This window comes from Hippoglossus stenolepis, chromosome 9, assembly GCF_022539355.2.
Source record: "Hippoglossus stenolepis isolate QCI-W04-F060 chromosome 9, HSTE1.2, whole genome shotgun sequence".
Taxonomy (NCBI): Eukaryota; Metazoa; Chordata; class Actinopteri; order Pleuronectiformes; family Pleuronectidae; genus Hippoglossus; species Hippoglossus stenolepis.
Window position 1 is genome coordinate 11,453,203 of NC_061491.1, and position 23,643 is coordinate 11,476,845.

General features: G+C 42.8%; 3 protein-coding genes across 6 annotated transcripts; 1 reads left to right on the forward strand and 2 right to left on the reverse strand.

Annotated features, from left to right (window-relative positions):
* Positions 1-838: 838 nt before the first annotated feature.
* On the reverse strand, positions 839-9,176 carry si:dkey-32e23.4 (dynamin-1-like protein). Of its 4 annotated transcripts, none has more exons than XM_035166108.2 (18): positions 8,996-9,176; positions 8,445-8,568; positions 7,623-7,764; positions 7,306-7,344; positions 6,946-6,992; positions 6,190-6,261; positions 6,007-6,093; positions 5,680-5,842; positions 5,042-5,162; positions 4,544-4,882; positions 4,039-4,159; positions 3,754-3,909; positions 3,560-3,649; positions 3,351-3,449; positions 3,032-3,163; positions 2,837-2,946; positions 2,547-2,706; positions 839-2,418 (listed from the first exon to the last, which is right to left on the reverse strand). In XM_035166108.2, exons 2-18 carry the CDS (start codon positions 8,544-8,546, stop codon positions 2,362-2,364), a joined length of 2,037 nt encoding a protein of 678 aa, XP_035021999.1. In that variant the 5' UTR covers positions 8,547-8,568; positions 8,996-9,176; the 3' UTR covers positions 839-2,361. The 4 variants fall into 4 exon arrangements, with proteins under 4 accessions (XP_035021999.1, XP_035022001.1, XP_035021998.1 ...); XM_035166110.2 differs by having other exon boundaries at positions 3,032-3,148; positions 8,445-8,571; XM_035166107.2 differs by having other exon boundaries at positions 8,445-8,571.
* Positions 9,177-9,390: 214 nt separating this feature from the next.
* ubl4a (ubiquitin like 4A) lies at positions 9,391-12,985 on the reverse strand. The gene is made up of 4 exons (XM_035166112.2): positions 12,751-12,985; positions 11,466-11,571; positions 11,150-11,361; positions 9,391-10,074 (listed from the first exon to the last, which is right to left on the reverse strand). Exons 1-4 carry the CDS (start codon positions 12,796-12,798, stop codon positions 9,967-9,969), a joined length of 474 nt encoding a protein of 157 aa, XP_035022003.1. The 5' UTR covers positions 12,799-12,985; the 3' UTR covers positions 9,391-9,966.
* Positions 12,986-13,998: 1,013 nt separating this feature from the next.
* prkg1l (protein kinase cGMP-dependent 1, like) lies at positions 13,999-23,323 on the forward strand. The gene is made up of 20 exons (XM_035166186.2): positions 13,999-14,275; positions 15,257-15,449; positions 15,536-15,656; positions 15,857-16,023; positions 16,365-16,478; positions 18,013-18,118; positions 18,997-19,060; positions 19,401-19,478; positions 19,670-19,764; positions 19,948-20,013; positions 20,449-20,526; positions 20,627-20,723; positions 20,815-20,954; positions 21,045-21,134; positions 21,296-21,437; positions 21,544-21,707; positions 21,817-21,939; positions 22,665-22,727; positions 22,824-22,890; positions 22,984-23,323. Exons 2-20 carry the CDS (start codon positions 15,260-15,262, stop codon positions 23,065-23,067), a joined length of 2,049 nt encoding a protein of 682 aa, XP_035022077.2. The 5' UTR covers positions 13,999-14,275; positions 15,257-15,259; the 3' UTR covers positions 23,068-23,323.
* Positions 23,324-23,643: the final 320 nt, after the last annotated feature.

Sequence of the window (23,643 nt, forward strand, 5' to 3'; positions counted from 1 at the left end):
ATTCAGCTGCTTTTGTGAGAGCAGAATGATGCAGTTTGTCGTGATGCTGCAGTCGAGCCCCCTCCCATCCTGTCAGAAGTGGTATGGTCTAGTCTGGTCTCAGTTGGTGGGGAGGTGGGGTGTGTTATGAAAGGGTGATCAGAATAACTGGCAACAGAGTGAGAAGAAGAAGAGCATTTAATCTAAAATAATCACCTGAAGTAAGAGTTGATTAGCTTGTGGTTGGTTTTTCATTTTGGAGCGTGGTGCTCTTTCACCAGCTGGTCGCTGCTGTAGATGGAGTGTGACTGCTGTGTGAGCAGCATCACTGGCAGTGGGGCTGATGAGACTTGTCATGTTTGCATTGTTGTGCCAACAGTTGTTTCTCCAAAAACGACTTATGGGGGATAAGCCTCATATAAAACAAGGACGTTCAACTTATCCATCAGCTCACTCTGCTGCCTCTGTTCAGCTTTTACGAAGATCACCTCATCGAAAAGACAAAAACCCATCATCTCAATGGGAGTGTGTGAAACATCAGTCAATATATTGTAGCATGGAGTCAAATACCTGGATAACAAGGTGTGGAGACTGGTGCTAATGTCACTGTGAGTATGTGTGTCTGAGAGAGTGTGTGTGTGTGCCGGCAGCCCTCAGGACACTTTATCCCTTCGGTGCAGCTGTGACGGACCCGTCGGACCAGAAAGACTTTTTCAGTCACTTGATCAATATGAGCGAAGCAGAGTGAGTTTCATCACATCTACCGCTGCGGCACCATGGGAGATAAACTAACAGATCTTATGAAAACTGATCAATTGTTAGAACAGCACGCTGACAAAAATACCCAAACACAGTACAGTGTCCTTTGTTATCTTTTAATGAGTCCCTCCAGTCTGAACAGACTTCATTTGGTAAACATGGTATCACAAATATTGGCAGGCAAGAACTCAGAGGCAGTTCACACATGATAATAATAACAGCTGGGGTCCAAAACTCAGAGAGAGAGGTCTCAGACCTTTGGACCACCCCTGTACATTTAAATAATACAAAAATACATGAGCTATTCATTCATACGTCCTCACATGCATACTGAACACACACATGCGATGTTGTGTTTGCTCCCTGACTGAACAGAAAAGGTCTGATGGTGAAAAAACCTCATTTTTAGGGAAATTTGTTATTAGGCTCAGGGAAAAGATTAACATTAATTCCTAGTTTACGTTTGGGATGAATTAACCTGACAATCAACCTTAGTTTGGAACATCGGATGGAAAAAGACGAATTTTAAACATCAAGTATCATTACACAATAGAATGGCTCTGGTTATAAGTTGATAGCTTACAAATAAATGCATGCAGGAGGAATCCGCATACGGAATCTCTTAATCGAGGCGACAGTTGGTCTCTGCGCTTAGAGAGATTCAAGCAGCAAGCTCTGAATCCTTTAAAGTGGAAATCCGTGGATAACTAGTTTGGAGGAAGTGAAGAGAGGTTACAGAATATTGAAGTCATATGATGTACCTGCATGTTATCTCCTTCTGCATTTAAAAAAAATATTTGAATCACAACTCACTAACACCATAGTTTTATACACTACACACTATAGCTGCCTCTCCTAAAGACCTCCCACAAACAGAGGCAAACCTATGATGGGATGTTTGGTCTCCTAGTATAAGACTGCACACCCACAGGGATATGTAAATGTGACTGTAAAATAAACCTGATATTGTTTTTACACTGCAGAGCTGGAGAAAAACAATCTGCAACCATCCTATAATTTCTTAAAATCATTGAGGTGTGAATTCTGTGTTGCTCTGCAGTCTGCTTTGATTAAGTTGGATTTCCATTTCATTTCTGTTTTCCAACAAAGGAGATTAAAGTCGCAAAGCAACAAACATAGTTTATAGCACCTGCTGAAGGGGCTCAGAGGAGGCCCAGTTTTTGGAAAGTATGAAATTGAACAGTGCGAGTTACATTTTGATCAAAAAAACACCCTGGAGAACAGCTTAAATACTCCACATATAATTGACATTTGACATTTACAGCAACAATCGTACGACCCAACAAATATTTTGTCACAAGACGAAGCAAAATAATGATTTGTTTGCAGCTGTCTACCATTTCAATTTCTTGATAACACTGAGTGGGCCTGAGTGTTTAAATGATTTCCGACATTACACAACGTTCACAGTGAAAAACCAACAGCTCCAGTGTTCAAGATCTAAATGTGCTATGGTCATTGGTCCATAAGGAAATTTAGACACACACACACAAACAAACAAGCGCAAACACACACACTCTCACTTTCTCTGCTGTAAACTCACAGACACTCATATACTCTCAAAGCTGTCCTATGACAATGCAATTTGTTTGTGTCCTCTGGCTACCACAGATGGGTCTCTCGGATCTCAGAAATGATGTTATTGGCCTTTTTGAGCGCCTGAGAAAGAAAGAAAAAGGACATGGTTATAACATCGATGGCCTTGAAATATAAAGCTAAAGAGAAAGTCCTTGTTGTTCTTGATACTCAGAACCTACTCAGAGAACAAAAGCAACAGGCAATTTTACCTCAAGCATTTGAGCAACCTCGGTCCTCTGCTGTGCCGTGTCCTCTGACTCAATGAGCAGGTCCTGCAGCAGTGTCTGTTTGTAAAGCTGACCCACCAGCTCGCTCTGCAGATGCTCTTTCACAAAGTTCACCAGGAAGTGCATCACTGTCTTGGGCACGCTGCGGACACACAGCCCCGAGACAAAGTTAGAAAGTCAGCATCAATAGCAACAACAAAAGAGTGGAAACAGAAGGGGAAATGGGGAGAGAAGGCGCCCCCCCAGGAGAACTGAATTTGTTCAAGTCCAACCTGTCTTGGATGCTTTTGCGGACAATGAGGAAGTAGCAGTTGATGAGCCGCTGGATGACCTCACAGTCCCTCTGCTCCCTGGAACTCAGCTTGCGGGACACGGGCACCGCCTGGCAGAGAGAGAGAGAGAAGTAAAATGTTGATAGTGTTCATATCATTCGAGTCATTTGTCCTACTGCTAATCTCACCACTCACTGTGTCGAGGAGGTTAATGGCCTGGCCCTTGCTGGGGCTGCCAAAGCCTGCAGGCGGGGCTTTCTCCTCCGCAACTTTCTCATTCTTCCAGCGCTTCCCTCCGTCGAGGGCCTCTGCCTGACAGTGAGAAATCTGAAGAAGTCAGAGGGTCAAAGCAATTCTGGCTGAGCCTGGAATTCCACTTCAAGCTATGAAAGGGGCTTTTAATGTCTGGATGCAGAACATAATTGTTAAGGCTTTACAGAACACAACTGCTGCTGTTTACCCAGGCAGAATAAATGATAAATGTGAGTACCTGCTGTAAGGGACAAACAACTACCTGCTGACTGTTGACAGATGCTGAGACCTGCGCTGCATCTGCGAAGTCTGGATGCTTTGTGTTGATGTAGGCGAGCTCTATTGCTACTAAATTGTGTACCTAGAGTAAAAAAAGCAGGGAAGAAAATGCCTTAGAGAGTTAATATGGTTATTGGCTGTTGGTTATTTATTAGTATTAATATTAAAAATCCTAGCCAAGCTGTGGATTACCATTTCATTAGTAATCGGCAAACGCTTCCGCAATAATCCAGTCACTACTTCCACAATGGAGTCGTGCAGTTTGGGAAACCGCAGAAGCTCCTTGCAAACACAAAGACATACTTTTTTAGCATGGTGCTGTCATAATGCAGTGCCATTTCAGGAAGTCAGTGATGTGTAAAGTGCATCTCAATCTCTGAGCTAACCTGCGTGCTATAGGAGGAGCAGTGCTGGATGATCCTCTGCAGCTCCTCATGGACGAGCTCCACGCAGCGGAGACTCGGCTCCTCCAGCCGCTTAATTTGCCGCTTCGCCAGCAGCTCAAAGGACACCTCGGGCACAAAAAGTGCCGGCCGCGGACCCTGCAGGTCAATTCATACACACAGACTCACACGCGCTCTACTATTTACCTGCTATTCCTCCAAAACAGCACAACTAGACTAGAATTTGGATTAAATAAATTACATGAATAGATGGGAGGAGAAGCTTACCGTAGCATTGCGGATGGCGGTGAGGATATCGAGCTCAGACAGTCCCCCAAGGGGGTCGATGGATTGCAAAGTGCGGCCAAAGGTCTCATGGAATATGTAACAGATGCGAGCACCCCCACAGCTGCAGAGGAGATGGGTTCAGCTGAGACACCAACGCTGTTTCTCAGCAATGTTAATTACACCAAATCATATGCAGTCAACCAAAAAGGGTCAATATTTGATCCCTACATATTTACATGAATTAAATTGCCCAGTGGTAAGAGAGCTGTGGAGATAAAGGTGCCAACAGAAGATGGCGATACTTTAATTTAAAATTACGTTACCCCAAGGACATCCCTCTCCTGTCATGCATTGTGAACCAGGTAAAATGCTGTGGTTTGCAGTTAAATTAATAAATTAGATGCCAACCTGAGAAAATTCACTAGAACATGAAAAATGCCTGCTGTCAGCAAAAAAGTATTTCTGTTCAATTAAGATGCTGCTACTTTAGAGAGGTGAGACTCACAGCTCTGAGGTTTGGATGTATCTGGCTGTTCCTTCGATGGTGTGGCAGTAATCGCTGGCAAACTTGGTGACAATCTGCAGCAGGGTGGCGCTGTGGTCCTCTACCGGTTGCCCATAGCTGTTGAGCCTTGTCTGGTACTGGGCACTAAGCACGGTCACCCGGGTTTTGAGTTCTGGGAGGCAGTCCCGGATGTGGTGCATCAGAAGCCTGCTGAGAGTTTTGGCCAAATAACGTGAGCCAGCGCGGGAGGCAAGCGAGGGGTAGTGGCGCTGCAGGAAGGCCTGCTCATCCCTCATTGAGTCCTCCAGTCTCTTCTGGGTATTGATGTCATGTTGGCTCCTAGACACAACACCAATTAGGTAGAGAGTAAGTGTAATCAGACAATCAGGATAATACGGGCATTAAAATAATACCTGAGTGCTTTATGATAACAGCACTGCATAACTATGGATGAAAACCAGACTTTGAACAGAAAAAGATTCAATATTATTTTCGGACCTGTTAACCACCCCGATGATCCCGAGCCTGACTGGGATGACTCGGCCGAGAAGGACCTCTAAAGCATCAGTGCCTGCATCCATCAGGTCCAGCTTACTGACCACCAGCAGCGTTCGACGACCTGACAAACAAATAAACACCACACAAGGTCTTTTTAAGGACAGTAGACAGCCGGTATAATCCTCTGTTTTGACAAAGCCACTAGGAAATGTTTCTGCGGAGAGGAGAAACAGGAAATTAGTCTCAAATGGGACGGGATCTAAGACTAGCTGGGGAACATTTGGGCCCAAAGACAGATTTCCTACTACACAATCGCTGTGTATAACAGACATAACTAGGCCATGCTGCCAACCACCCAGACAATTACCACAGGCAGATTCTCATTATTGATCAATCTATTCTTTAGAGTGCACCATGATAGCAGCATTAATATTCTAGGCATCTGTTAACTGCCAGGAAGCTGTTAACATTAAAGACTGATGAATCTGATAGCCTGAAATGACTTGAGCACGATGTGCTTATACATTCAAAATGCATTTCCACTTGAGGCATGTTATGTAATACGCACACAGTTGGAGAGGAGAGCAAATTAAAATGAAATCTGAAGAGAGGAAGAGTCTGTGTACAAAATGTCCTACCATCTGGATCAACCTCACGGGCCAATTTCAGTGCATCAGAGGTGGCCAAGTCGGAGTTGGCAGGGGACACAGCGAGGATGAGGGAGTTTGGATTTGAGATGAAGGACAAGATCATCTCTTGCACTTGAGCCTCAATGTCCTCTGGCTGGTCCCCAACAGGAACCTGTGGCAACAACAATAAGGAGTCAGCAGAGCACAGATGCTGCGCCGCTGTGGATCTGTGATGATTACAGATATGCAATGTGACACTCATTTATCATGATGAGGTGATGCTGAGTTTGCACACAATAAACCAAATCACCATCTTTGTCAGGTGGCTGAGTTTACCTTAGTAATTCCAGGTAAATCAACCAGAGTGAGATTAAGGACTTTGGGAGAGAAAATCTTCAAATATATGGGCTCAGGGCTGATTCCCTGCAGGATGTGAAAAGAGGAAAGAAATTCATGAATCCAGTGTAAAATGTTTAATTTAAGGCAACACAAAATTTTACACCAAAGCTTCCATCTCACCTTGTTCTCGCCTGAAGTGCGCTCAGTCTCTGTTTCAATTTCCTGACGGATTTGCTGAAAATCTGCAAAGATCTGTCAAGGCGAGAAAGGCGAGAGGACCAATCAACATCATGAATATCTTAGGCTGTAACCACCGAAATCGGAGCAGTTAATCTGTGAGTCCAAGTGAATTGTATCAGATTTAATGAAATTCCCTGAGGGAAGCCCTAATATATCACATTTACAGTAACATGTCCTTTGACCTCCAAGCACCAAAATCCAATCAGTTCATGTTTGAGTCTAAATGAATATTTGTATAAAATTTGAAGAAATTCTCTAAAGACATTCTTGAGATATCGCGTTCAGGGGAATGGGACAGATGGAAAACCTGAAACATAATGCATCCGGCCACTGGCTATCACCGGCACGGAGGCATAGAAAGCAGCAGGAAATAGTTTGGGCCAGATGCATTTACAACAACAGGAAAATATCTGAGCTTTCACTCGATGGGTGGTGCCCGAGTAGAGCAAGCAGAAGGCAGGATTTGATGTATTAATTCCCCTGTGTTTTCTGTTTACAGCACATCAACACTGGCATCGCTCCTCATGGCCAAATGCTCTTACATCTTCTATGTGTACGGCAGCTTTTATTCATCCCGAGATATTTGTATTTTTCCAGTTTCATGGCTGTCACATGAGAGAAATGTCATCCAAACACCAACTTGCTTGCTGAGAATCTTCCAGAAATGACCCTGAAAGTAACTTTAGATAGATGTACCTGGTTCTTGCAGTGCAGGAATGTGCCCCATTCTTCAGCTTTGACACCTAAACACACAAGATAAGATAAGATAAGCCTTTATGAGTCCCACAATGGGGAAATTTGCAAGAGAGAGTTTAAGTCGTTTCACAGTGATTCGTCCAAAATGTAGAAAGACGATACAATTAATGTTTGGGAGGGAAAATGTTGAAGTCATAAAGATTACATATTAACTTATAGTGGGGTCCAAAAGTCTGAGATCACGTCTCAAACTTTTGAACCCCGCTGTGTATCATGCTTGATGAATGTGAATCATAAAATGAAATGTTCCCAAAAGAAATGACAGGGCTAAACAAAGATGCAGACAAAATAAACAGAGACCTGAGTAGCTGTTTGAGGCATTTTGATTCATCCCATTTCCTGAAAGAGTAGTGAAGAAGAGGAGGAAGAAAGACTGCATGTTAGCAAAGACACAGCAAGGCTCTACAAGGAGAAGTTAGCAGTTCAAACAGTGAATAAAGGTGCCGTGCCTAAGATACACACATCAACTAATGCGAGCAGATTCCAAGCATAGACAGAAATAACAAAGCTGCAGCCCTAAGAAGAATCTGCTGATATTTTACACATCAGAACTTGCAAAAATTTGAGGCAACCTCACTCTACAGAAAATAACAACGCGCAGATTTATATTTGGTTACCATTCTCGATCTTCTGTCTCTCCTGCAGAGGGGCAATATTAACTAGCTGCAACACCAGCGGTCGTCTGGTAACTATTCCTGATCCTCGAGGCAAGAAGTCCCGTCCGACCAGGCTCTCAAGCACGGAGCTCTTTCCACTGCTCTGTTGTGGCACAAAACGAGAATAATTCAGCAACATTTCAAGAAGCCCAGAACACACACCAGGCTGCCTGCTGAAGGCATCAGTGTGTGTCCTGTGGCCCAGCTTCCCAGGCAAACATAAAAACTGTCAGAACAGAGAGAAAACAGCTGCATTCTGATTCTAAAAAATACTGCTTGAATGTATAGATACAGAGAAAAATCTGTATGATTTTACTGAATTATGTGGTATAACGTGGCTGGAAAGCAAAAGTCGCCCTGTGGAGGTTAGCTGGATGGGTTCGACTCTGGATCAGGATTGAAGACCTCAACTGGGCCCAAAGATGTCAGGGACACACCAAGGTCTGATGCCTGTGTCTTGTAATTAAAAGGCAAATACACCCATTTTATACTGAGGTACACAACTGAAGATACCTCCCTAACATCTGCTGATGGTTGGCGGAAGACCTTAAAATGTAAAAGGGATATTCACCACTGTGTTGTGAAAAGAAAGGTGGATTTAGGCAGTTTCTGTCTGGGTTATGCGTGCAATATACACATAATCAATACATTCTCAATATCTGTTCAAACTCGGACTCAAATCGAACTTTATAGTTTTAGCAACAGCAGTGGAATTCAGGAGAGAGTTGCAGATGGTTTAGTTTCTAATAAAGCTTTTCATTGTTTTTGTTTTTCTTGACTGACCTGAGATCCAACCACGACAATCTGAGGCAGCTGAATGCTCTCTGCACCCACTGTGAGGAAGACCTCCTGCAGCCGGTTGATGGTGGGGATCAGAGTTTCCATCCTTCCGATAAACTGGGCTCACCTACTGAAACAGGACAGACGTGGATAAACACAGGGAACGTGCAGCAACGGGAATCAGATTATGTTGAATCACACAGAAACTAGAATAAGGTTAAATTGTAGCTCTGGGCTAGAACATGTTCATCCCAGGAGGTCACTGCATGGTCCTGATGAGAGAGGGGTGTAACGCCCCAGCATCAGCTCCACCACCACTGAGACCGAACGCTAGGATTTCTGGATACGTTTCCAGCCACGACACCGACCCACCGTCAGAGTTACATGTGCATGAATGATGTGGCAGCACGGGGCAACATTAAAAATCATAATAACAGGGATGTTAGCTGGCTGGAGCTAATTAGTAAAGGCAGGAAGTGACAGACGTGCTAGCTTGGAGCTAACGCTACGCTAGCTTAGCGGCTGGAGGAACCGAGGCTCCGCTTCGACCTCACCGATGTTCAGCACGACGTTTCCCTCCTTATCCGACGTGTCTGCCCCTCATGCTTTGTGGAAAGAAGGTGAGCGAGAACGACGATACATTTTAACCCAAAATGTCACCCAGCGATAGCAGCAAAGGAGACAACCGTCGGTTTGGAAAATGGGCGGTACGAGTGTCACTCTAGATCAATTTGATTGGTCGTAAAATATGACTCACGGGTGTTCTGAGGATCTGATTGGTCGACGCGTATACAACAGTGTTTGGTCCCGCCTTGTGAAGTCCCTCATGAAGCGAACGTCCCTTTTTTTTTAACCACTTCCACTTTTAATGTTGAAAAATGTATCGAAACACTTCTCATCAACCATAATCACTTCTCTCAAATACAATAACAAGCAGAAACAAACATCAGTCTTTTTACTGTTTTAATGTATGTGTATATATATATAAACATATTTACAAATCATACAATGACCTTCAGTTATTAATGGGATAAAACATGTTATTACCTTTGCAGTTCGCATAAATGATTAACAGAAGACACCCAGCAATCAGCATCCAACACAGACATCACTAATAAATAGCCTCCAGTAGAAATGAGTGTCCCCTGGGAGTTGTAGCAGCCAGAGATCATGTGAAACAAACAGCGTGAATGGATTCCTTTGTGTACAAACATTATGTGGTCAGGCCTCGTGTCACGACTGCAACATCGATGACGAGGACTAATCCAAAGCGGCAACGTTTTTCTTATCCAAGTCCTTTGGTCTTATCCAGCTCCTTTGGTCGTGGATAAGAAAGCCCCTGTTGCGGAGACAGTCGGTGTTATCCGTGTTCACTTAGCCACTGATTAGGCACACACCAGGGGCTCTGTGCAAGAAAACACATATTTTTTTTCCATGCCTCACACACTCTAAACACTGTATGCATCTAGGGCACAGAGCGCCTCTTGAAACACAATCACAAAAAGCAACTTCCAACTCGGCGTTCCTAGTCCATGTACGAGGTGTCCATTCCCTCGCCGTCTGGGTGGAGGAGTCTTCCCGCTAAGCGCTCGATGTCATCCAGACTTAGTTGTCGAAGTGAACGCTCATAGTCCTTGAAGAAAAATATATAAAAATATATAAACATATTTAAAAATTGAGAAACAGCGGGTTAAAAAACATCTTAACCATGATTAGCTTTATATATTGTTGTATATTTAACAGAGCATGGAGGATATGAAGGATGATTGTCTGTACCTTTCAAGTTTGTTTAGTCTCGAGATACATTATGCTTGTATCTTCCTCACCTTTAAGTACAGCTACATAAAGAGTTCAGAGCTGCCACTCAAACAGTGGTAATGCACAATAGGAGATAAAGGATATGAATCGATCTGATAACGTTGCAGGTATTGTCCTTCCAAGGCTGAGACAAGCAGGCTCGCGACATCAACGTCAGTTCATACCTGAATGTGTCTGTAATAAAAACTTAACTTAAGCTACACTGTGTGGAGTTAGACGATTATGTTTGGTTCTTAGCAGTTGTTCTATGCAAACTACTGTTTGTTGTCTTGTGGCTTTCCACCTTGTAGTGGCTTGAACAAATTGTGTTCCTCTTCTGTTCAAGTCCAGTGACAGATAATTATCTCAACTGAAACGTTTGGTAAAAATGAGACTGTCACCTGCCGATCCAAATGTTATGACTTGTCAAGGCTTGTCTGAAGATATTAAGCAAAATGACACAGCACCTACAGAGTCTAAACTTCCTGTTTCTTTCAAATTTGCACCAAGACAACTGCACACCTTGCCCATGTTTGGATGAGACACAGAGATGAAACAGTCCTTTTTGGTCTGTTGTAATGAATTATAACTAAAGATAAGAACATAAAATATCTAGTCACTAAATGGAGGGGCCACATTTATACAAACAGAGCAAGAGGCAACAGATAAATATAATATTCTCAAATTATTTCCTTGCCTTCAGATCCATGTGTTCAATTATAACTGGGTTAAAGCCATTTGAAGCTTCATTTTAAGCATAAGTCGTAAATATTTCAGTCTGCAGCCTTTACTAGTAGTTTAATATTATGTTGTTCAGCAACTCTATATACCCATATCTCAAAATGGATAACCACAAATTTAGTTTGATCAGATTATTATGCCTAGGTGCAAAGATTGCCGCATTTAAATACCTTAATAAGCTGTTCATGGACTTTTGCTGCATCTACTGGACTGAAGTTTCTTGCAAGTATCATGGACACAGTCTGCCACACTCCTCCGTGTATGTTGCTGCTGCTGCTGCTGGAAGCCATCCCTGAAGCTGCAGTCCTCTCCCCCACTGGACGGATCACTAGATTCAATTTAGCCTCTGGTCCAATGGAGTAATCGCTCAGTCTGTGTTCATCTGAGGAAAGCAATGTATACAATCGTATATAATTTAAAGCGACTGATCAGTTACGAACAGCTATGTACAACAAATTTGAAACACTTGATAATTGGCAAATTTACCTGCAAGTGCTTTCCCTTTATAGAGCAGCCGCTGCTGGTTTGCTGGTATGTTGAGACGTTCAGACACAAGTTCTTTCACTGTGGAGACTTTCTCATCTTCAGTCACCTAGAAGATCAACAACATAAACACCATACATGATCAAAATACACCTGAAATGCAGTCTGTCTTTTGGTTTAGGAGCATAGCCAATCTTCCTCTTACTTTGCATTAGCTTTACATAAAACAAACGTAAAACCCACGGTCAATGAGGAATTCACTTACTCACACACACACACCTTGCTATATCCTACACATTAGTCTATATTGTGCACACCATACGCCCAGCAGAACACCCAATAACAGGGATGTTATGAAGTGGACAGGCACTTCTTTAACTTCCAGAGCTGGGAGAAGCACATTATCTTAAATCACTGTCAGATTAAAGACGATTTCAGAGTCACACATTAGAGTCGCATATTTAGTCTGGTTCTCCCTATTTGACACATAATGTAATAAAATGCTTTAGATCAAAACAGATACTAATTTAATAAAAAACACTGCACATAAAACATCAGACTCAGTGATTATTTAGATGCACCTCTGTCCCCTACACTCTCATACTATCCGGATTAGGTTCACATAGCTACATTCCTCTGGGTTTCTACACATGAGTGTCTTGTTTTAGCCTCGGTTTGATCCAGTAACGTCATCCGTCTGAAACATGTGGGGCTCCACCTAGGGCTAGGACTGACCTACAGTGGGCAAACAACGTCGAAGACTATTGAGTGAAGGACAAATGCTGGTAACTTGTAACGTGGGGAGCTGCTGTGCTGCCACAACCTAAAGTACTTTCCTAAGATGCTGCGTTATAGATGTATAAAGTTATATATACTTGTATCTGCCTCACCTTCGAGTGCAGCCACCCAAAGAGTTTCAGAGCCCCCATTCACACAGTGGTAACGAACAATGGGAGAGAAAGGATATGAGTCGATCTGATAACGTTGCAGGTATTGTCCTTCCCAAGGCTGAGCCAAGCAGGCTAGCTCAGTTCGTACCTCAACGACGATGTGTCTGTAATAAAAACTTCATTTAAGCTACACTGTGGAGTTTGGTGATTGTGTTTGGTTCAATGGTAACAGTAGTTTATACTGCAGCAGCGTGTGTGTGTTAGCTACACCCGCAGGTAGCTGTGCGTGTTAGGACCGCTGCGAACCAGCTAGGCTCCCTGTAGAGGCTAATGTGGCGAGTTAAGCTAGCGTCAGGGAGCTAACATTAGCAGTTAGCGGACGGTGGTGCTGAACTCACCTGCACGCTGCATTCTTTGCCTTGGAGCGGTTTCACGGTCAGGATCATTTTCAGCCACACTCTGGACTAAACACAACAGCACGACAATACGTTTCTGGATTGAAATTCAACTGTAATCAAGTGACGTTACTTTGCTCGTTTAACACAGCTCTCCTCTTGTCAACGGCCCATCTTCTTCTCCGGCAGCTTCGAGTGGCCTGCTGCGGCTCCCAGGGGACACTGCTGCCACCTACTGGCGGCGGGGAGGACAACTCCACCCGAAATTAAGAGGGACGTGGCAAATCATTTCGCCAGTGAAGCAGAACTGTCTGAATGTGTGGAAGCGGATTCATACCACTGTCATAAATCTAGGAAGAAACGTTCTCAAACCAATGACTTGCTGTCTCAAATAACAACATACCATCTTAAAATAATGACTTAATGTCTAAGAATAATGACTTTATATTTCAGAATAATGACTTCATATCTAAGAATAATGACTTAATAGCTCAGCATAATGACTTAATATTTCAGAATAATGACTTAATAGCTCAGCATAATGACATAATATCTCAGAATAATGACTTAATAGCTCAGAATAATGACTTAATAGCTCAGAATAATGACTTAATAGCTCAGCATAATGACATAATATCTCAAAATAATGACTTAGTAACTCAAAATAAAGACTTAGGCTATCTCAAAATAATAACCTCGCTAACCCAAAATAATAATACGATCTTAAAATGACTTGGGATCTCAAGATAGTGTCTTAATATCTCACAATAATGGCTTAGTATCTCAGAATAACGACTTACTATTTTATAATTTTGATTTAACATTTTTTCTTTCTCTGGCGGATATGGGCTTCCATAGACCATAATGACACATTGTGCAGATAAAAGATAGATCTGGACGTCACAAGGGATGTTACCATTGGGTGTATTGTAATAATAATAATAATAATAATAATCTGTCCAAGCACATGTAAAATGTCCTTGTCGTGCGTTATGCTGTGCCTTTATAATTAACATTTTTACTTAAAGTGAGAATTATATAATCAGCCACTGTGACTATAACCACAATTAAAACGCTATCAAACGCAGTTTACATTATTTTGCTGTTGCGTGCGTTTGTATGAAATAGGCAACACGTCATTGTGACAGTGCGAGTGAAAAATAATAGAAAGTCCCAGTGCTGCTGCTTGATCCGCGCGCACTTTCATCTCTTGCACATGTTGAAGACATTCAGGAGTGAAATGATTGTGGCTCAGACCCACCTATATTCCCCAGGTCTGTGCAACTCTCTGAAGACAATCTGACCCAGTTGGGATCAGACCAGCTCGTGCATTTCTCATTACGCGTCCTCCACAGTGCTGATCACGTGGTTGGCTGCTGTGTGCGCTCAGCCCTGGTCCTGTCAGCCCCGGAGCGGGAGAGCCGGAGCATCCTTCACTGAGGAGATCTGCACCTGTCGACTGGACACACAGCAGCTCACCCTGCTCAGCACAAGTCTGCACAAAGACTTCCACAGCAGACTGCACGTGGTGAGTGATCTGTGTGTGTGGTGTTATAATCTGCAGGACTGTTTGTAAACACAGATGTTTTAACATGACTCATTTTCTTTTGTCAGATTTGATCATTTTTCTTTTATGCATTAAAAAAGACGTGTGGCTGCGGGCGCGCCTCTGACCCAAAGTAAAAAACAAAATCAATATTTTATTTCCGTTGGGACTGAGTGTGTGGCATTCAATTTAGAGTTTATAGTGACCTTTTTTATTTCAAATCAGAGAGTGTTTTTATTGTATTAATCTGCCAGAGCACTTCTAGTTTCTTGTCCCTTATTTTCCTGTAAGTGTGACAAGTGTCCTTGATCTCTATTTTCATTTAAGATGTGGGAGAGAAAGAGGAATAGACAAATCTGCAAAATAATACTCTATCTATCTATCTATCCATCCGTCCGTCCGTCCGTCCGTCCGTCTGTCTGTCTGTCTGTCTGTCTGTCTGTCTGTCTGTCTGTCTGTCTGTCTGTCTGTCTGTCTGTCTGTCTGTCTGTCTCTCTATCTATCTCTCTATCTCTCTCTCTCTCTATCTATCTATCTATCTATCTATCTATCTATCTATCTATCTATCTATCTATCTATCTATCTATCTATCTATCTATCTATCTATCTATCTATATATCTACATCGTAATCTCTCTACTTAGATATGCATGCAGCATACTCTCCTGTCTATGCTAATGAATTATTCTTAATGGAGCCTTTGGTCAGTACTGATTCCTCTGATATATTATTTATAATTTTGGTGAATCAATATATTAATTATTATTAATATTAATGTCATTAACCACAGGAAAAAAGATGCACATTCATTTGAGAAGTATCAAGCTTTGGATCATCAGAAATTGCTGCAACAGGGGGAATCAATGCAAATTATACTAATGCAGAAATCTCACTCTCTCTGTGTATGTACACTATGTGGATGTGTGTGTGTGTTTTTCTGTGTTTTGACATCTGGTATTTGCAGGAAATGGGGACACTGCGGGACCTCCAGTTTGCCCTGCAACTCAAGATCGAGGAGCTTCGCCAGAGGGACACGCTGATAGACGAGTTAGAGCTGGAGCTGGACACCAAGGATGAACTTATTCGCCGACTCCAGGACGAGCTGGATCGCCACAGAGCCACCGTCTCCCTCCCAGGAGCCTCTGCAGCCAGTGCAGGTGCATGCTGCTTTAATAGGTCACGTTTGGACTCCCCCAAACAGGCAGCACAGGCCCCTAACCCTGTGTTTCATTTTTCCCATTAGTTTGCTCAGCTCAATTCGAGGACGGGGCTAAACGGAAGACAGTCATTTCTGAGCCCTTCAGTCTGGAGCCGGGGAATCTGGCCATGGTTTCACAGAGAAGCTGCTGTGACAAAAGCCAGGCGTAAGAGCACACAGCGTTCCATCAGCCCCCACCTGCTCACACTGAACAAATCTGCCTCACAAATGTTCAAGGCTTCACCCAACCGCGTCTGTCAGACTCTGAATAAATACAATATTTCTAATCATTTTCAAACAGTGTTGCTCATGTCGCTGAATTTAACTTAAATGTGACATCATGCATCCCACCTTCTATCCCCTCAGGTCCCACAGGCTGATTCAGGCAGCGTTTTTGAAAAACGACTTGTTGAAGAACCTTGACGAAGGAGAAATCGTGGCCGTCATCGCCTGCATGTATCCCACCACCATCAATCAAGGCTGCTATGTCTTTCAGGAGGGAACCACCGGGGCCCAGGCTTACGTTTTAGAAGGTGAATCATTTCTGTCTTACACCAGATACCATTAATCAAACTGCAGCATACTTCACACTTCTGTCAACATCATTAACACCTCAGTGAGATGACAGGTGCTCAGATGAAACATTGGATTTGATCATATCTTTTGTTTAGCCGTTTTTACACGCCCGCCTCACAATTCATTTATGCTTTGTGTCGAAATGTCAAGGGATGATTTCATAACCTGTTGTTTGTGCAGGGCATCGCGGACAGCTCTCGACAGCCCTCTTCATTCTCTGACACATTAACACAAGCCTGTAACAGTCGTACGTGTTGTGTACACGCTGTTTGCTCACTGACTGTGTGTTTATTGACAGAAGGGAGGATGGAGGTGACAAAAGACGGAGAGAGGCTGCAAACAATGGAGCCGGAGGATGTGTTTGGAGAGCTGGCTCTGCTCTACAACTGCACACACACCTACTCTGTCTCAGGTACCAAAGCGGTTTTGTTTTCGCTTCCTGATTTCTATACATTTGCATGCAGGTGTCACTGTCACTCCAAAACAACTCTGGTGGAGTTTCACTGGGATTACTCTTGAATTGTTTGGCACATGAATAATTCTTGTTTGAGAGTCGATCAGAAGCAGGCGGATTTCTGGCAGTCGTCTGGGACAGAAGACGTCTGTTGAATTTAAAACCAGACCTTTTGATATCTTAGACAACAGCACAGCTTCAAACGTTTTTTCTCGGAGATGTGGGGAATTAAAACATATTCTGCTTTCCTGCGCTAACGCTGCCGTTCGAATGCCACATGTCCTCCCTGCAATCCAGCATGCATTAACTGAATCTTCACTCCCACATTTAAAAATAATATTTTCAGAGATAGTTTGCATTCAGTTCTCTCTTCTCATAACTTGTCACACATACATGGTGTAAGATTTACTGATAGTCCCCAACAGAAAATAGAAAGTGCTCTACCATCTCCTTTCAGTGTCTGATCACAGAGTCCTGTGGGAAAACCTTTCTCAGCCATCGCATCTGACCTGGTTTCACAAGTAGAGACTGTGGAAACAACCAGAATCAGTCTAAATTGAAAAAAAGGCCTTGTTTGGTCCCTAAGCATCACATTCCCTTTGTGCTGCTTTCTTTATCTTGCAACCAGGAGGCCGTTTCAATTTCATGTTTGTTCTCTGGTAACAATGCTCAGCTCATGTCTGCTCTCTGTTGTCCTTCGCTCCATGCCCATTTCTGTCAGCCTTTCCCTTTGCCTCTGTTCAGGGCCCCACTGTGTTTATTTCCCTCCTGACCTGAAATGACTTTTTTCTCCCTCCATTGTTGCCATGTGAGACCATCAATAAGGCGTTTGGTCTCTTTTATTGTGACTGAGATGAAGGTGCAGATGAAAACACGGCGTCCTGATCAGGTTGTGGAGGTTCTGAAGAAAATGTCAGAAACCCCTACTGTGAGACATTTGAGAATTTTACTCTGCAAAGGATTCAGAGGCACATGAAAAAAGCAGTGGCCTTGAAATGTGCGTCACATGGTGCTGAAGTGAAAAACCGATGGGGTAAATCCAAATGTGCGAACTGAGATATCAAGGCTGCACCTTTTTCTCAGACCCTGGATCTAATTAGACCGTCTAGGGGACATCTCTTTTGATATGTAGGAAGCTTTAGTGAATCAATCAATATAGGTCATAATTAATTTACAACTCTCTCAAGCTCTATTTTGTAGAGAGAGGTTGATTAAGGCTGAGGAAACCAGATTAGATTTATATTAAAAATCTTTTCTAAGGACAATAAGCTCACACTTAATTTATTCTGTCTTCTTTTTTTTAATAATGCATACCATCTGTTCTTCAGACTGTACCTCATGATCCTGCAGGGTACACCCACATCCATCACAGACTATGTGTGTCACTTTCAGCTGTTTCAATACCTGCTTCTCGATTACGCCTCCACTTGAGCTCCGGTGTCACTGACACAACCTTAACCCACTGTCTCTGTCTGTGTCGTTTGATCTGCAGCACAGACGGACAGCAGGCTGTGGGTGCTCGACTGCAAGAGCTACCAGACCGTCCTCATGCAGAGTGGTCTCAACAGCCTGTCTCACACTATGGAGCTGCTTAGCAGGTGAAGATAGGACATGGGACAGGCCCCGAGAGCTGCTTTCTATTCTAATGTCTTCAACACAACATCACCAGGAGGTCACGTTGTTTAGAGGTCACCATGCTGCATTTAAGGCCTTTTACACTGTCCTTAATATTCAAGATTCAAAGATCTTTATTGTCATTATACTAAGGTACCATGGAATTTTAGGAGGCTTCTCTCTTCAGTCAAAGTATAAAAATTGTTTAAAAGTGTAATAAAAAATAATAATAGCAGCAAGAAAGTTTCATATTAAGGTAAATTAACATAACATTAAAGGAAAATTCACTCATTATGTACTCACCACTATGCTGATGAAGGGGTGGGTGAAGTGTTTGAGTCCCCAAAACACTTTTGGAGTCTCAGGAGTAAACAGCGTTGCAGCCAAATCCAATACAACTGAGGTAAATGGTGACCAATTCTTCAATCGTATGATAACAACAGACAAAAAAACATAAAATGCTGCTCCTGTGGTGTCATCCAAGTGTCCCTAAGCCTCGGCATTCAAATTCGACATGAAACGGGTACATTTACACCATGTTTTAAGACTAAATTACCTCTGTGATCCAGGCGTGAATGCGGATCCGAAGGAGGATAACAGCAGATTTGAATGCCGGCATATGACTGGCATAGTCGTGAGTAGTCAATGAGTGAATTTTCATATTATGGTGAACTATCCCTTTAACATATTTAACTATATAGGATAGAATAAGGCATATTTACGCTTTCATCTTTCATATCAACTCTCCAATATACTGTATGTTTCTGATATGATTAAGCACCTAGAAAATTTGGAAAATCAAACCGTTCGCAGGCCTGTCACAGTGGATGATATATCTGAGTGTGTCTCTGTGTGTCTGCAGCGTTCCCTTCCTCCAGTCGTTGCCAGAGGATGTCATCATGAAAATGTGTGATCTCATGGAGGAGGTACAGATTAAGTTCCTAAAATCTGAAGCATCGGTATTGTGTGCCCGTCTCTCGCTCTTCAAACAGACGCCAGTCGACAGATTATGTGCGCAGTCGGAAGGAGCGCGTGTAAACATGATTGCTTACAGGCCGTCCCTCTGCATTTTCTATTCTCGGCTTCCTTTGCGTTGCATCAGTTAACAAGCAGGTGCAGTGATAGCTCCAGAATGAATCCTTCATTGTTACCAGCCCTCATCTCTCTCTGTGTGTAAGAGATGTGGTTGTTTTTTATTTTCATGCTCTTTTTAAATGGCTCTCCGTTGTTTTTCTCGCTCCTCTCTCTGTCATTTGTGCTCCACAGACCCTCTACACAGAAGGAGACTACATCACTCTACAAGGGGCCACAGGAGACACCTTTTATATCATTAGCAAAGGCCAGGTAAAGCTTTATGCTTTGCTGAATGATGAAATAAGGCTTTTCAGAAATTATTCATTTGTAGTGCAGAGGTGAAAATGCCAGGACAGCTTTAGAATTGCTTTATGATGGCAATAATTGACTTTTGGTGCTTTTCTGCATTGCTCTCCACCATCAGGCTTCCTTTTCCATTACTTCTCCTTTGGATTTGGCAGGTGAAAGTGACTGAAAAGAAGCCGGGGCACGAGGAGCACACGACCCTTTCTAAGCTCTCTGAGAGACAGTGGTTTGGAGAAAAAGCTCTGTGGGGGTAAGAGGAAGGAAATAATAGACTTTAACAAGATTCTGTAAAGAAAAGTATGCATAGTTTTCAGCAGCTTTTATGAAAATTATGTAAAAAAGTGATACTTGGCTCAACATTGGTATGATATTAATAAATTCTCTTTTTAAGTTTGTGCTTTGCATTGATGACATTATGTTTTAATGTCTTTAGAGAAGAAGTTCACACCGTCAGTGTGGTGGCTGCAGGTCCAGTTACCTGCCTGGTAATAGACAGACAGTAAGTGGCTGGTTTGTGTTCACACAATTACCTGCACACCTTCTCCAAGGCCCAACAGTCCCCTCATGAAACCACATTTCAATTCACTAGATCAGGATATTTAGTTGCACCAAATTACACACACTCATAAATATCAGTCCAGTTTTCATCAAATCCATAAATTATTCTCTCAGAAATCAATGAAAAGATTGAAAAGACCATTTATCTCGCTATATTAAAGAAAGTGGAACAAAAATTCCTGGATCCGCACCAAAATTAAATGGGTTCTTCCCTGGTTCATGCCCCACCCCTCCACAAAATATCATGGTAATCAGTTCTGTAGTTTTTGCGTAATCCTGGTAACAAACATAACCTCTCTGGCGGAGGTAGTAATATCTACCCTTTTTTTTGTGTGTCCAGAGATTTGTAGAATATTCACATGCTTCTGTGTTTCAGGAGCTTTAAAGACATCATCGACGGGTTGGTGTTAGGCTGCAGTGACAAGATGCAGCAGAGCTCTGACTCCAAAGTCGAGTGAGGAGAATTACGATACTGATTCGTACAAGAAATACATTTTATCAGCCCATATAGAAAACCCAAGATATCATCTCACCCCAGTTTCCCTTGTGGGCAGGTCAGACGAGGATGACAGCCTCCTCTCATCCTCCACCTTGAGTGATTTCCACATCCTTTGCACTCTAGCAGCTGAGGAGTTTGGTCACGTAGACCTGGTGAGAGTTGATATTAACCCGTGCGACACTGTGATCCCACAGGAGGGTCCATGTTTCTGTAATGTAATCTATTGACTTTCACCTCCGTCAGGTAAAACTAAAGAGCGACATCAACTGTCTTTATGCCATGAGGGTCCTGAAGAAGAAGCTGATTCTCAACAGTGGTCAAAGAGAGCACATCCTGAGAGAGGGGCGCATCCTCATGGACACTCACTGTCCATTCATTGTCAGGTGTCTGACAATACTTATCTAATAAACAAGATTTTTAAATAATATTTTAATATATTGATGATTAAAAATATTATTACTTGTTGATTACAGGCTCCATAAAACCTTCAGAGAGCCTGAGTGTCTGTACATGTTGACAGAGGCTTGTCTTGGAGGGGATTTATTCAGTCTGCTCACAGATAAGTAAGTATTTTTGGATTGCATGAAATTAAAATTCAAGACACGTTTTGTCATCACACTGATAAAATATTTATAATTTTAGCTTTCATTTTAAGCCTTTAACCGGAGTTTGATGTTTTACATCACATATTTGTTTAAATCAGCCCTCCTGCACACTTTTTCAGAGGATGTTTGGACGAGTGCAGCACCAGGTTCTACACAGCTTGTGTTGTCGAGGCCTTGACCTTTCTCCACTGTCGAGGAGTCATCTATAGAGACGTCAAGCCTGGAAATGTTGTTCTGGACCAGCATGGTTATGCCAAACTGGTGCAACACCATTTCATAATTTTGATTACTCTGTTTTAAATTATTGATTGATTATTTCAATGTCATTTTAACTAAAGCTATCTGTACTGATGTGTACGTTTTGCAGATTGGCACCAGATGTGTGAAGCAGGTGGAGGTGGGTAAGAGAACCTGGACGTTCTGTGGCTCACTGGGCTACATGGCCCCTGAAATCATTCTGAACAGAGGCCACAGTCTGTCTGCAGACTTCTGGTCACTGGGTGTCTTTGTGTTTGAGCTGCTGAGTGGTGGGTGAGTTTTAGAGCACTGTGCAGGCCGGCAGGAGTTTTTCAGCTCATCTGTTGAGTTGCAGATTAAAGTGATCGTGACAGTTATTTTTTTTCTTTCTCTCTCTCTCCAGGCTCCCGTTCAGTGGCTCTGACACAATGAAGATTCTCACTGCAACAATTGGTGGCATCGATCAGATCGACTTCCCCAAGAACATCAGCACAAGTGCCTCCAGTCTCATAAAGAAACTGTGCAGGTGACTACAGCATGAATTATTATGTGAATGTTAATAATGAACCTACCTACCTACCTACCTACCTACCTACCGATTTAACTACCGACCTAACTAACTAACTACCTACCTACCTACCTACCTACCTACCTACCTACCTGCCACCCTGCCCACCTACCTCCCCACCCACCCACCTCACCACCCACCTACCTCCCCACCCACCTACCCGCCCACCTACCCACCTACCCACCCACCCACCTACCTACCCACCCACCCACCCACCCACCTGCCTACCCACTCACTCCCCACCCACCCACCTGCCTACCTCCCCACCTACCTACCTACCTACCGATCTAACTACCGACCTAACTACCGACCTACCTACCTACCTACCTACCTACCTACCTACCTACCTATCTATATCTACTTATCATATCTATATCTATCTAGCTATATAAAGCCTATCTCTATCAATATAATTTTATAGCATATCTATATCTATATCTATATCTATAGTATATCTATATCTATAGGATATCTATATCTATAGCTACATCTATATATTAATACATGTCCTCTCTTCCAGACCAGACATGCACACAGACAGACAGCAGCAGCACATTAAGAGAGGGTGCAGGTGTATTGGAGCTGACCTTTCCAGTGACACCATCTTTTGAAAAGACTGAATCTGATTATTAATTCAAAGTTTATTTATCTGTGTGTTCCCTTTTCTGCCCTCCGTCACCAAGGAGCACCCCCTCTGAGAGACTGGGCAGTCTCAGAAACGGGGCCAAGGACATCCACAAGCACAAGTGGGGCCACAGATTTATTACACTGCACTGAGGCCTGAGCTTGGAAACAACACGCTCGGATAGGTTGTGACGCTCTGTTGTTTTTGTTTCATTCAGATGGTTTGAAGGATTCGACTGGGAAGGACTTTGTAAAAACACATTAAAAGCCTCACTTATTCCCAAAGTAAGAAGCTTTGTGTGTGGCGTATTGTTGTTTTGTGATAAAGCAGCGAGCAAAGGCCCACATTCTTTTGTTGACTTTTTTCTTGTCCTTCAGGTGAAGCATCCCTCTGACAGCAGTGTCTGTGGTGATTACACTGTGGACGCTGCAGAGCTGCACACAAACTGGGATGATTTCTGACGCTGTGCGAGCTGTGAACAATCAGGGTGAACAAAATCAGTCAGACAATTCTTCATCACTCACAGGTTTAGTCCTCATGAATAATTCATTACTCCCCATCAAGAATTCATTATATTTTCAGACAAGACAATTTTTCCACAGTATCAGTTTGTGTTGCTGTTTGATAAATGACCCTGCTGTCGGCTGTGTTGAGCTGAGACTGTTGCTTTTGATGTAGAACCTCTATAGATTTATAAACACAGGAGTTCAGTGATGTCACCGCTGTTGAATGTAACTCAATAAACTGATAATCTACACGAGACCGTCTTTGTTTTTCTCTCAAAGCTGCAGCCTCATTGTCACTTTTCACTCTATTGTTATTGTACAATTACTCTGTCAGGGTTTGATCTTTCCCCCAAATGCTTGCATATAATTAACAAATGACGCCTGAGTCGGCTTCGTCCTGCAGAAAAGCCATCAAGCTACAGAAATAAGTACAAGTCCCGGAAATCATGTGGGTTTACCTACAAAATAAAATAGTAAAAAAAAAAAAGAATTACATGTAATGTAAAGTAACAATGGATAAATAAAAAAATA